Below are 14,849 nucleotides of genomic sequence, written 5' to 3'. Positions count from 1 at the left end.
AAATTGCCCCTTAGAGTCCTGAGATGCGTAGGTTAGAGGGATTAGTGGGTAAATATGTGGGGGTAGGGCCTGGGTGGGATTGTGGTCGGTGCAGACTCGATGGGCCGAATGGCCTCCTTCTGCACTGTAGGGTTTCTATGATTTCTAAGGTAGGTTTAAAAAATGGTGACATTTATGTGGAATCCACGGGCCAGGGAAAGTTGGAATGCTTCCAACTCTGTCCTTGCCTCTCCCTCCTTGACTGGCATCTGAAGACCCTACCCCAGAACTCACCTTATGCTAAACTTTATCTTCTCAGTCCTCAGGATTTTCCAGCTGCGCTCGCCCCAAGGCCGGAAATTCCCACCCAAGGTCAACAGACCTTTGCATGGCCCGTCCCCACCCGTTACAATTCCCATGGTGGGCAGGACAGGAAAATTCCGCCCATTAAGCTTCCGATTAATTCCCACTCTTGCTTACGGCCCTGACAGCTTTGGCTAAGAGTATAATGGGCCTGGTCTCAGTTAGGTGGGACAGTAAGTAAAGTGGATGGTAACAGAAAGTTGCAAAGGGACTTCAATAAATTAAGTAAATGGGCAAAACTATGGCAAACAGAATTTAGTGTTGAGAAGTGTGAGATCACCTATATTGTACTTTAGAAAGGCAAAGCAGAAGACTTTCTAAATGGAACTAGGAACAAGGGATGAGCATAGTGATTTAGGGCTCTATACACAGAGATTAGAAAAAGTGATTGGGAAAGTACAAAAAAAAGGCTTAATGGAATGTTGGCCTTCATCCCAAGGGGATGGACAAAGAAGTAGAAGGTGTCATATTGTCTACTTATCACACATTAGAAATAATCACACTTTAGACGCAAAATGCTGGAACTTCAGAGAGTGTATTTTTTTTTAGGTTTCCATGTGGATGGTGGACTGACAGACTGATATGTTGTTACTTGGCACATGACTGCAGTGCAGTGAATGTAGCATCCTGGGATATATGTTTATCTTACAATTAGTTCTTGGCCCTTTACGAATAACTTAATGATATAACTTTCCTCTTTCTCTATCAATATAACTGTTCCAATCATGAACTTAATTTTCTAAAATAAAGATGATTAGCATTCTATTTTTCAGAAATGAACTGAGCCTCTCAAGAGCCTTTTATAGGTTGCTTTCTATTCTCAGAAAGAAACATTCATGGTTTTGTGTGGGTGGTATGATGTGTCTCCATCTTGTAGGTTTTGCATTCATTGCTCTCAGTGGTAAGTCGGTATGTTACACAGGCAATTGTTGTGCCAGGCATGATGTTGCTAATGTTGTGTCACTTGCTGGTGATGTTATCGATGTCATACTCTTTGTTGGTGTTGTTAGTGATGTTGCTGGTATTGTTGATGATCCTTATTATTCTTCCAATTCCAACTAGTTGAATATGGACTCTGTTTCTTCACATCTGTTTACCAGTTTTAGGTCTCAATAATGGAGTTTCAACTTCACCAACAATTTTTGCTGAATTCCACATTTTCATAATCGGCTCCTGTACATCTAAAGTTTGTTCTTTCAACAACATAGGCAGGAACTTAGCATGCTTGTTGAAATGCTGACTGCCTGTGATGTGTGCATTAATGACATGTCTTACTTCCTCCTGTCTGTTGGAGGGGTTACTTTGCTTGGCAGGATTTTAATTTGTTTCCATTCAATGCTTTGCAGGCTATTTCATCCCAAGCTTGACAGATGTAGATCGGAGTGACAATAAGGCAAGATTTGGATCTTCCTTTGTCTATCAGCATTCTCTTGGTGATCTGGGCTTATCTTTCGATAGTATGTCCGGGATGCATGGGGTCCTTGATTATGCTGGCTGCTTCTCCGAGGCAGCGGGAAGTGTAGATGGAGTCAATGGATGGGAGGCTGGTTTGTGTGATGGACTGGGCTATGTTCACATTTCTTTGTAGTTTCTTGTGGTCTTGGTCAGAGCAGGAGCCATACCAAGCTGTGATACATCGAAAAGGATGCTTTCTATGGTGCGTCTGTAAAAATTGGTGAGAGTTGTAGCAGACATGCTGAATCAGCTCCCACAGTATGCCATGACCTGGGTGATACTTCAGCCACTATGATCTGCTCTTTCTACAGTGTTTTTGCACTTCTGGCATACATTGCATATAAGCACCATTCTTTCAATAACTTTGTAGATGCCTTTCCAGTACACAGCTAACCTAGCTCTGAGTTTAAACTTCTTCATTCCCATGTTGCTTTCATGTAACTGCTGGAGAAATTCTTCCTGAATTGATCATGATTATTGTAGATCCAGCAAGCAGAACACCATCTTCGAGTCAGATGTCAGGGGCGATTCCTTCCAAAAATTCCTTCCAATTGACTAATTTGCGTAAAAACTGGAGTAAATTACACTTTTCTTTCAGCAGGAGTTTCAAAATGAATCTCCCACCTCTGTGCATTGCAGAGTGCCTCAGTGTGAATCACACAAAAAATAAGGGGGTGGGGCCTATTCCTGCTGGAGAGACTTGCGGTCCCTGGCACTGTGAGGCAACAGTGCTAACCACTGTGCCACCATGCTGCCCCAAACTATGACAAATTTGGCCTTTTGCATGCTACTTCTTTTGAAACTTCTATCATAAGACTCTTTAATAGCTCCTGTAGGTTTGCTGTGCAGTCTGATGTGAGGTGTGAAACAACCCATGTATGGATCAGAGGAAATTTCTCAACTCTTTCTTTTACCTTGGAACTTCCATCTCAGAGAAGGATGAGACCTTGTCTGCTCTCAGCTTGAATTAGTCAGGTGTGTGCACCATACTGAAAACTGGCATCCTGTCACCTTTACAAAGCACTTGATTGTGTTTAGCTTAGCCCCAAGCCTGGAGGTGTAGTGACAACGTCTCTCTGTCAGAAGCTCCTGGTTCAAATCTGACTCCAGGACTTGATGGCCAAGGAAGGTACGTTTTATAACATGGCAAAGCAGGTTGAGTATCAACTTGTAAATCCTTCCAATATACACGATTGGAAGCTAATAAGAACCAGAGATTCTTGGTTCAGCCATGTGATGGTAGGAAATTGGAGCCTCTACAATAATTATCCATCGCTCCAGGCTACAACATGCATGCAAAAGTGTATGTTGCCACAGCAAGTTGGACGCCTTGGAGAGCCGGTTGACTCAGTTGGCTGGATGGCTATTGTTGATCATAATGCATCAACAGCATGTCTGTTCTGACTGGGGTAGATTCAGGACCTGGCTCCTTGCCCTACCAGACTGAATATAGAGAGTTAAGAGGGGAAGTGAGAAAGAAAAGAAGAGAAACAAAGAGGGAGTATGAGAAGACACTGGTAAATAACAGAAAAACAAAATCTTTAAATGATACATAAATATTAAAAGGAGTAATAAGACTTTTTGGGGACCAACAAGGAGACTTGTGCATGGAGCCAGAGAGCATTGTCGATATACTAAATAAATGCTTTGAATTTTCAAAACAGGGTGTAAAGATAAGCCCAGCCCATTAAGGCCAGTCAGAAACTTAAAGTAACAATAATTAGGAACAAAATTAATGGTCATATGGACAAACGCGGGTTAATTAAGGAAAGCCAGCTTGGATTTCTTCAGGGAAAATCATGTTTTCTTGAATTGCTGAAGTTTTTTGAAGATGTGACAGAGAGGGTTAATGAGGACAATGCTGTTGATGTGGTGCACATGGACTTCCAAAATCTGGTACCACTTAAAAGACTTGTGAGTGAAGTTATAGCTAATAGAATAAAAGGGAAAGTAACAAATGGACACTAAATTGAAGACTGTCAGAATACAGCAGGATATAGATGGGCTGGAAAATTGGGCAGAGAAATGGCAGATGGAATTTAATCCAGACAAATGCATTTTGGTAAATCCAATTCAGGTAAGAGCTATAAAATAAATGACAGAACCATCAGGAGCATCGACACACAGAGAGATCTGGGTCTACAGGTCCACAAATCCTTAAAAGTGGCAGCACAGATGGAAAAGGTGGTGAAGAAAGCATACGGCATGCTTGCCTTCATCGGCCGGGGCACTGAGTTGGCAAATTATGTTACAGATATATAAAACTTTGGTTAGGCCACATTTGGAATACAGTATCCAATTCTGGTTGCCACACTACCTGAAGAATGTGGAGGCTTTGGAGAGAGTACAGAAAAGGTTCACCAGGATGTTGCCTGGTATGGAGGGCATTAGCTATGAGAAGAGATTGAATAAACTGGGATTGTTCTCCCTGGAAAGATGGAGCCTTAGGGGTGACTTGATAGAAGTTTATAACATTATGAGGGGCATAGATAAGTTGAACAGTTGGAAGCCTTTTACCAAGGCAAAATTGACAATTACAAAGGGGGAAATGTTCAGTTGAGATGTGCGGTGGATGTTTTTTACACAGAGAGTAGTGGGGGCCTAGAATGCACTGCCAAGTGAAGTGGTTGAGGAAGACATGTTAGTGACATTTTAGACTTATCTGGATAGACACATGAATAGGCCAGGAAGAGAGGGATACAGGTTGTTGGTCTAGATAGGACAACGTGATTGGTGCAGGCTTGGTGGGCCAAAGGGACTGTTTCTGTGCTATACTGTTCTTTGTTCTTTGTTCTAATATACGTTAATGACCTAGACATTGGTGTACAGGGCACAATTTCAAAATGTGTAGAAGATATGGAACTTGGAAGAGATCTGTGAGGAGGATATTGTCAAACTTCAAAGAGACCTAAATAAGTTGGTGAAATAGGTGGATAGATGGCAGATGAAGTTCAATATGGAGAAATGTGAAGTGGTTCATTTTTGTCATGGAGAGACAATATAAACTAAAGGGTAAAACTTTAAATGGGGTCCAGGAGCAGACGGGTCTGGGTGTATATGTGCATAATTCAATGAAGTGACATGAGGAAAGCATTGTTAAACAAACATATAGTTTCCTCGGCTTTATTAATAGGGGCATAGAGTGAAAGAGCAAGATGGTTAAGCTAAACTTGTGTAAAATATTAGTTCAGTCTTGATTAGCTGGAATATTGCATCCAGTTCTGGATGTGAGGCATTGGAAGGCGTACAGAAAATATTCACAAGAATGGCCCCTGGATGAGGTACTTCAGTTATGAAGATAGATTGGAGAAGCTAGGACAGATTTCCTCAGAGAGGGGAAAGCTGAGAGCAGATCTGACAGGGATATTCAGAATTATGAAGGGTGATAGGGAGAAAATGTTCGCACTCATGAAAGGATCGAGAACTCATGGGAACAGATTTGAAGTAATTTGCAGAAGAAGCAAAAGCAATATGACAAAAGCCTTTTTCATGCAGTGAGTGGTTAATGTCTGGAATACACTGCCTGAGAGTATGGCAGGTAGGTTCAATTGAGGCATTCAAGGAGAAATTACATTGTGTTTTGAAAAGGGACAATGCTCAGCGTTGTGAGCAGAAGGCGGGAGAGGGTTTGGAAGCAAATTATCCATTCGGAGAGCTGATGTAGACACAAACAATGGGCCAAATGGCGTCTTATGCTGTATAAATGCTATGATGCTCTTGGGGGTGGTCACGGCACTGTGGGTCAGACCTGTCTTCAGGCAGAGAATGCAAGAAGAGGAAGAAGGCTTGATCCATGTTTTCATGGTTCGACAAAGGGTCATCCAGATTTGAAATATTGGCTCTATTCCTTCTCCACAGGTGCAGTCAGACCTGCTGAGTTTCTCCAGCACTTTCTGTTTCTGTTTCAGATTCCAGCATCTACAGTATTTTACTTTTATTCTGCTTAATTAGGCTGTTCCCAACATGTTTTGCTAAGCAGTGGCCTTTTTTAAGTGGGTCAGTTTGGAAGTTACTTCTGCAATGGAATGGAGGGTTCAAGCAGTACACCACCAACTCACCCCCGCCCACACACATCCACTAATATGGTTACCCAGATCTTTTGCACATCTTTCTATCTGCAGCATTAATCCTGCTACTTTTCTCTTAACTTATCTGAAAGCTTGTCATTTTGGTAAATATCGTCATCTGTCTACTCGTGGCTTCATGTGCTCTGGCAGTGTCTGCAGGCTGGAATGGTGTAAAATTGTGAGTGTGTTCTTTCCAATCAATTATTTTTGTACATCAGGGCATGTAGAGCCCCAAATGAGCTGATCTAGCAGCCTTTCATCTGCGTCCTTGGATTTACATTTTATGGCAGCTTTCAATCTTGTGATGAAATTGTCAACAGGCTCACCTGATTCCTGTCTCAGGCTTTCAAGTTCATGCTGGTAGATCCACTGATTTGACATTGGCTGGGGATGTGTGCTGAATTTTTCAAATAATTCCCAGGGTTTTGCTGTTGTCTTCACTAAGCTCCCAGCTATTAAACAACTTTAACCCTTTCTCCTCTGCACAAAGAAATGATGTTGCTGACCCTTACTTCTTCACTGGTTCTTTCAGAAGACCAATGAATGTCAGTCCGCACTTATGTTTAAGCTTCTCAAATGCTTCTATTACATTATCAGCCTCCCAATTCACCATGGGCTGGAGCACAAAGCGCGATCTTACCGGCCGTCCACGCCACGCTCTCGCTGCAGCAAGGTCAGAGAATTTGGCGGCCAGCCAAATCTTCATTCATTGTGGCATGATGGGAAAATCCTTCTGGCATGAATGGTGGTAAGATTCCGGCCACAGTGTTTATTGCTGTGATAGCCATTTCATTTTTGCACAATTAATTCTGTTTACTGTCTCCCTGGCATCATTCAGATTGATTTTTCAACCTGATTCAGAATTAAATGTGACCTTTTACTCACTGATGCCCACCACTGCTATGTTAGTTATTTTTTAAATTCTTTCTTGGGAAAGCAACATATGCTGCCCATTCCTAATTGCCCTCGAACTGAGTGGCTTTGTCACACCATTTCAGAGGCCAGAACAGGTAACGATAGCAGATTTCCTTCCCTACACAGCATTAGTGAACTAGATGGGTCTTTACAACAATCGAGGATGGTTTGATGGTTACCATTACTGTGACTAGCTTTTCAATTCCAGGTTATTTATTGAATGTAAATTCCACCAGCTGCCGTGGTGGGACTTGAACCCAAATGCCCAGATCATAAGCCTGGGTCCTGGATTATTGGTCCAGTGACGTTACTTGGACACCACCATCTTCCCAATAAGTTCAAAATAATCACACTTTGGATTCAAAATGCATAATTTCATTGAGTGCATTTTTTCAGTTCTCCATATGGCTTTGGGCTGATAGGCTGACACATTGTTACTTGGCACATGACTGCAGTGCTAAAGTGAAAGTGGCACTCTTGGTCATGTACAATTAGTTCCTAGTTATTTATGAACAATATAACAACATAACAGAATGTATGCTACTGTTGTATAAAGCTCTGCTAAGGCTGCAGCTGAAATAGTACACGTTCTGGTCGCCACATCTCATGAATGATATATTGGAGTTGTAGGTGGGGGAGTGCAGGTCCACCAAAATGGTTAATTTATGGGTCTTGGTAACATAGACAAGGCTTGTAATCCTGCCAAATTTTCAGTCCAGGAGGGGCAGAAGAGCTATTTAATTGAGTAGTTTAAGATGATTGAAGGGTTTTTAGGGTAGACGAGGTGAAATTATTTCCTTGAGGAGGTGTCCAGAAAGAGAGGACATAACCTTAAAGATAGATGTTGTCTATAACCCATATATATTGCTTTATGTTTACTGCAGTTAAACCTGCAAAGAAAAAGAATTATTTGTGATATATATCCGTACATCATTATGTCAATTTTTGATTACAAAATGCACCAGACTTTTATTAAAAAGGCTCTAAACAGCTTACTTTTATTTATTAAAAAGAGCCTAACAGAAATATGTAACAAAAAATGGCTGTGCAGAGCAATATGCCTCTCATTTCTTTTGAGAATAAATGGGATAAATCCTATGGGAAATAAAAGACAGATTACATGCCAGTCTGAGCTCTGTATTATCCTTTACTCAGCATCAGTGCTGTCCTTCATGACATTGTGATGGCTCTCTGAAAAACAAAAGTTAAAGCTTCACCTCGCACAACTCAGATAAAGGTTTATTGAAACTACCTCCTGATGCCATTGGATTTTAATCCAATCTAGGAAATGAAACATTGAAGAAAGGAATAGTGTGAGAGAACACCGTGGTTGCACTATAAAACTGCTGCGGTGTGAAAAATGAAAGTGTAATATAGCATATGAAATTTGCTAATGACTGAGTACTGCGCTGAGCTAATGCTTACCTTCAGCATCTTCTTCAGAGCAGTGTTTCCATTGGAAAGGCTGTGCACAAAGAGTGTTTCAAGGATTTGCTTGATGTAGTGAAGAGAATGGCAGATGCAAGCCAAGCTTAAAGACAAAGTGGAGGAAGAGAAAATTCAAAAGTAATTTGGAAAGGAAGCATACATTAGTGAAGATTTTTGCACATTGCTATTGATTCAGAACTGAATATCCATTTCTTGCCACTTGAATTATTATATAAATACTTCTACCTGGGTTTCTGCTGTCCCTCTCACTATATTGATGTCTGGAAAGGGAATTTGATTCGAGAAATTGCCTCCAGTTGGCAAGCTAATGCATTTTACAGAATCCTAAACTTTATTGGAGCCAAAGGCATTAGTCACAGATGGCAATATAATCTCCCAAGATAAAGGAGAGATCTTTATCTGTCATAAAAGGATCCCACTGGAACACTGGAAAAGAATCTAATCATCCAATTTCTAACCTGCTCATTAACACAGTTCATAACACACACATCTGTCTAATAAGCAGTCATTCTCTCAGGTGGAAGTCTGCCTGTGGCTTAATGATTGTAGCCCTATCCCTGTCAGGCAATGCAGTGTTGAAATCCAGTTCTCGACTGCCCTGGCCAATGGAGATTGGAGCTCTGACACTGGATTCTGTGCTGGCATCAAGTGGCGAGTTGGGCATTGGGTGAGTGTGGGAACAATACCTCACAAAATGTACCTCACAGAAGGCTAAATCATAAGATAAGTGCTCATGGTGTTGGTAGTAGTATATCGGCATGGATAGAGAATTGGCTAATGGATAGAAAACAGCGAGTAGGAATAAGGGGTTCTTTTTCAGGTTGGCGATCTGTAACCAGTGGGGTTCCACAGGAATCAGTCCTGGGAATACAACTGTTTGCAATGGACGCAATTTCTCCCACAAAAATACTAAGCGTCATAACGGCAAGAATACCGGAGCAATCTGCAATAGTCTGTCAGACACAGTCTGGGCTGCAATCGCTCACATGCAACTACATTTTTTGGATTTTGGAAGGGGTGGGACCTAAACACGCTGGTGAGCCCACCTGCAAAGGGCTCGGGTGCCATAGCTCTCAGTGCACTGGGAGACCCCCGCCCTCCATGTCCCCAGGAGCATCAGGACACCCTCCACCCCCACAATCAGCAGCACGTTTCTCCACACCTCCTCGGCATGGATTGCCAGCATCAAGGCATTGGGGCACTCCCGATGGGTCCTCCTTCATAACCCCCAACATGTCTCCCTTTCATGTCCACCCCGCATGACCCTTGTTTCATGCTTCATCACTGCATGACTCCTCCTGCAAAATCACCCTTCATAGCGCCCCCCCCCCCCCCCCCCTTGCATAGACACCCCTGCATAGCCCAACTGTCATAACTCCCATTCAGGCCCCACCCCGTTGGCACTGACAGGGTGCCATGTAGGCAATGCCAGCGTTCCATCTGGGCACTGCCATGTAGACACTGCCCAGCCATGCCCCGACCACTTGGGGGGCTTCAATGGCTTCCAAGCTCTCCGACATGGCCATTGTGCCTAGTCTCTGCTAGTGGAGATCAGTAGTAATTCTCACTGGGTTCTTGCCATGGCCCTGAGAGCTGGGATAATCCAGCTTCAAACGGGCTATGCATATTTAAATGCTACTTTAAATATGCTATTCGGCGTCAGACCGTTATGAGCATTGTGAGCAATCTTCATATCATAGAATTCCTACAGTGCTGAAGGAGGCCATTCGACCTATCTGGACTGCACTGACTCTCTAACAGACTGTTTTACCCAGGCGTTCTCCCCGCCCTTTCCCCGTGACCCCACACGTTTACCGTGGCTAATCCATCTAACCTACATATCTGGGGATGGAAAAGGGCAATTTTACATGGCCAATCCATCTAACCTGCATTTTTTGGATTGTAGGAGGAAACCCAAATACCCAGAGGAAACTCACGCAGACAAGGGAGAACATGCAAACTCTGCACAGTCACCAGAGGTGGAATCAAACCCGGATCCTTTGCGCTGTGAGGCAGCAGTGCTAACTATTGTGCCACAGTACTGCCTTTTGGTCCCCTTTTTGCATCCTAAAAGGGGAGGGTAATCAGACAGGCATCATTGTCCACATTGGTACAAATGGCTTAGGCAGAAAGAGCAGGGAGGTCCTGAAAGAGCAATTTAGGGTGTTAGGTAGAAGGCTAAAAAGCAGGACCTCTAGGGTAGCAATCTCTGAATTACTCCCCATGCCATGTGCTCATGAGGCTCAGAACAGGGAGATTGTGCAGCTGAACATGTGCCTAAAGAACTGGTGCAGGAGGGGGGGGGGTTTCAGATTCGTGGATCACTGGGAAGTCTTCCGGGGAGGATGGGACCTGTACATGAAGGATGGGTTACACCTGAACTGGAGGGGCACCAATATCCTGGCTGGGAGGTTTGCTCGTGTGGTTCGGGTGGGTTTAAACTAAGGTGGCAGGGGGGTGGGGATCAGAACAATAGGTCAACAAGCATAGAGAGTGGGGACGAGCATGGGGCCAAGACAAGGCTACCTAAGAGGAAGAACAATCTGGGGGAGGATGAACTCAGTGGGCCTGGAGGTCTGGAGTGCATCTGCTTCAATGCAAGGAGCATAACGGGCAAGAAAGATGAACTTAGAGCCTTAATGCTTGCGCGGAACTTGAATGTGGTTGCAGTGACGGAGACTTGGTTAAAAGAAGGATAGGACTGGCAGCTGAATATTCTGGGGTATAAGTGTTTTAGGCAAGACAAAGAAGGGGCTAGAAGAGGTGGAGGAGTAGCAGTACTGGTTAGGGAGCATATTACAGCGGTACAGAGGGTGGACAATTTAGAAGGATCATGTAACGAGACACTGTGGGTAGAGCTCAGAAACAGGAAGGGTGCAGTCACTATGCTGGGGGTATACTACAGGCCTCCCAACAGCCCATGGGAAGTTGAGGAACGGATATGTCAGGAGATTCTGGACAGGTGCAGAAAAAATAGGGTTGTTGTCGTGGGAGACTTTAATTTCCCTTATATAGACTGGAAATCCCTTAGGGCTGGGGGTCCGGACAGGGAGGAATTTGTAAAATATGTCCAGGAAGGTTCTTTGGTACAATATGTTGATAGTCCAACTAGAGAGGGGGCTATACTGGACCTAGTACTGGGGAATGAGCCTGGTCAGGTCATCAAAGTTTCAGTGGGGGAACATGTGACGAACAGTGACCACAATTCTGAAAACTTTCGGATAGTCATGGAAAAGGATGAGTGTTGTCCTATGGGTAAGGTGCTGAATTGGGGGAAGGCTAACTGCAGCTGGATTAGGCAGGATTTGGTGGCTGTTGATTGGGAGAGGCTGTTCAAGGGTAAATCCACATCTGGCATGTGGGAGTCTTTTAAGGAGCAGTTGATAGGAGTGCAGGACAGGCATGTGCCTGTAAAAAGGAAGGACAGGAAAGGTAGGATTCGAGAGCCGTGGATAACCAGAGAAATTGTGCGTCTAATTAAAAAGAAAAAAGGGGCATACATAAGGTCCAGGCAGCTAAAAACAGATGAAGCACTGGAGGAATACAGAGAAAGTAGAAAATAACTCAAACAGGGAGTTAGAAGGGCAAAAGGGGTCACGAAATGTCCTTGGCAGACAGGATTAAGGAGAATCCCAAGGCATTTTATACATACGTTAGGAACAAGAGGGTTGTCAGAGAAAGAGTCGGACCTCTCAAGAACAAAGAAGGGGAATTATGCTTAGAACCCAAGGAAGTAAGTGAGATCCTAAATGAATACTTTGCATCAGTATTCACAAAGGAAAGGGACACATTGATTAGTAGTGTCTCGGAGGGATGTATAGACCCGTTAGAACAAATTGCAATTACAAGGGAGGAAGTGTCAGGTGTTTTAGGAAGCATTAAGGTAGACAAATCCCCAGGGCCAGATGGCATCTGTCCTAGATTACTGAAAGAGACAAGAGATGAAATTGCTGGGCCTCGAACAGAAATCTTTGTTTCTTCATTGGATACAGGTGAGGTCCCAGAGGATTGGAGGATAGCAAATGTGGTCCTGTTATTTAAGAAGGGTAGCAAGGATAACCCAGGTAATTATAGGCCAGTGAGCTTGATGTCCGTGGTAGGGAAATTGTTGGAGAAGATTCTTAGAGATAGGATCTATACACATTTAGAACTGAATAATCTCATTAGCGATAGACAACATGGTTTTGTACGAGGGAGGTCATGCCTCACAAATTTGGTTGAGTTTTTTGAGCAGGTGACAAAAATGATTGACGAGGGAAGGGCCATGGATGTCATCTACATGGATTTTAGTAAAGCATTTGACAAGGTCCCTCATGGCAGGCTGGTGCAAAAGGTTAAATCTCACGGGATCAAAGGTGAACTAGCTAGATGGGTACAGAACTGGCTTGGCCATAGAAGACAGAGGGTAGCAGTGGAGGGGTCTTTTTCTGATTGGCGGTCTGTAACTAGTGGTGTTCCGCAGGGCTCTGTACTGGGACCTCTGCTGTTTGTGATATATATAAATGATTTGGAAGAAGATGTAGCTGGTCTGATTAGTAAGTTTGCAGACGACACAAAGATTGCTGGAGTTGCGGACAGTGATGAACATTGTCAGAGAATACAGCAGGATATAGATGGGCTGGAAAATTGGGTGGAGAATTGGCAGATGGAATTTAATCCAGATAAATGCGAAGTGATGCATTTTGGCAGGGAGGAGCTATACAATAAATGGCAGAACCATCAGGAGTATAGACACACAGAGGGATCTGGGTGTGCAAGTCCACAGATCCTTAAAGGTGGCAGCACAGGTGGAAAAAGTGGTGAAGAAGGCATATGGCATGCTTGCCTTTAGTGGACGGGGCATAGAGTATAAAAGTTGGCGTATGATTTTGCAGTTATATAGAACGTTGGTTAGGCCACATTTGGAATACTGCGTCCAGTTCTGGTCGCCACACTACCAGAAGGACATGGAGGCTTTGGAGAGAGTGCAGAAAAGGTTTACCAGGATGTTGCCTGGTATGGAGGGTATTAGCTATGAGGAGAGATTGAGTAAACTAGGGCTGTTCTCCCTGGAAAGACGGAGGTTGAGGGGCAACCTAATAGAAGTTTATAAAATTATGAAGGGCATAGATAGGGTGAACAGTTGGAAGCTTTTTCCCAGGTCAGAAATGACAAACACAAGAGGTCACAAGGTCAAGGTAAGAGGGGCTTACAGATATGCGGGGGACATATTTTAAACAGAGGGTGGTACGGGCCTGGAATGCACTAACAAGCAAGGTGGTTGAGGCAGACATGCTAGGATCATTTAAGACTTATCTAGATAGCCACATGAACAGCCTGGAAATAGAGGGATACAAACAGATGGTCTAGTTAGGAACACATGATCGGTGCAGGCTTTGAGGGCCGAAGGGCCTGTTCCTGTGCTGTATTGTTGTTTGTTCTTTGTTCAACTAAAATTATTATTTCATTGGAGGCAATTCAGAGGAGGTTCACTAGGATGCTCCCTGGTATGGAGAGATTATCTTATGAGGAAAGTTTAAACATGCTGGGATCCTACTCATTGGAATTTAGAAGAATGAGAGATGATCTCATTGAAACATTAACCAAAATTCTCCCAAAAAAATTGTAAGGGTTGAATTTGTGTGAACACTGGAGTAATTCATGCTTTTTTTTCAGTGGGAGTTCAGAGAAGAATCTCCCACACTCTGTGCACTGCAGAGGTCACCAGTATGTATATCATTAAATATTAGTAGGCAGGGCCCATTCCCACTGGGGAGGCCAGCAGCATAGCGCCGAGTGGGTCATTGTGCATGTGCCGATCTGTCAGTGGCAAAACCAACGCGTACGGAGGAGCCCTGCACTGCCGGCTTCCCGATTGCTGGCCAGCCCTGTGATCCCTGCGTTGCCGACCCTCCTCTGCTCCACCCCCCCCCCCCCCCCCCCCACTCCCCACCCCTGCCCCCCTCACGGCCCAATAGCTTGCTCCTCGTCCACTTCCCAGGCCAGGTCCAAACCGCCACCCACCCTCCCCCTACAGTCCCAACCCCCTCCCCCACCCCCCCGCATGCCTGATGCCCTCTGAGCATTGGCACTTTGCCCCTTGGGCAGTGCCGGGGGCCCAGGCTGGCATTGCCACGGTGCCAAAACCCAGGCCGCCCGACCCTCTTTGGGGCTCCTATACCCCCGTTACTCCAGCTGGGTCGGGCCACTAGTTCCTAAAAAATTAGCGCAGCGTGTTGGGAGAATTGTCCCCATAGGATTCTTAAAGGGCTTGACAGGGAAAATGCTGAGAGGATGTTTCCCCCCATGGGAGAGTCTAGGACCAGGAGGCATTGTTTCAGATTAAAGGGTTGCCAATTTAAGTCTGAGATGAGAAATTTCTTCTCTCAGAGAGTTCTGAGTCTTTGAAACTCCTTGCCACAGAGAGTTATGGGGGATAGAGTCCTTATGTATATTTAAGGCTGAGATAGTTGCTTTTTGATCAGTCAGGGAATCAGTCAGGGTTACGAAGAAGGGGGCAGGAAAGTGGACATGAGGATTGTCATCGGATCAGCTAGCAAAGCAGGCTTGAGGGGCCGAATGGCTTAACTCCTGTTCCTATTTCTTATGGTCTTATGGTCTTATATTGGCTGTGTTAGCCCA

General features: G+C 44.2%; 1 protein-coding gene across 1 annotated transcript in view; it reads right to left on the bottom strand.

Annotated features, from left to right (window-relative positions):
- Positions 1–14,849, bottom strand: part of LOC144495277 (trans-2,3-enoyl-CoA reductase-like) — a 190,555-nt gene that overhangs the window by 61,706 nt on the left and 114,000 nt on the right. Inside the window, exon 6 of the mRNA XM_078215349.1 lies at positions 8,205–8,310. Coding sequence (XP_078071475.1) covers positions 8,205–8,310 — 106 coding nt within the window. The remainder of the gene's footprint in view (positions 1–8,204; positions 8,311–14,849) is intronic.

This window comes from Mustelus asterias, chromosome 6 (genome assembly GCF_964213995.1).
Source record: "Mustelus asterias chromosome 6, sMusAst1.hap1.1, whole genome shotgun sequence".
In the NCBI taxonomy this organism is placed as follows: domain Eukaryota; kingdom Metazoa; phylum Chordata; class Chondrichthyes; order Carcharhiniformes; family Triakidae; genus Mustelus; species Mustelus asterias.
Note: the sequence above shows the minus strand (reverse complement) of the source record. Positions and strands in the feature narration are given on the sequence as shown.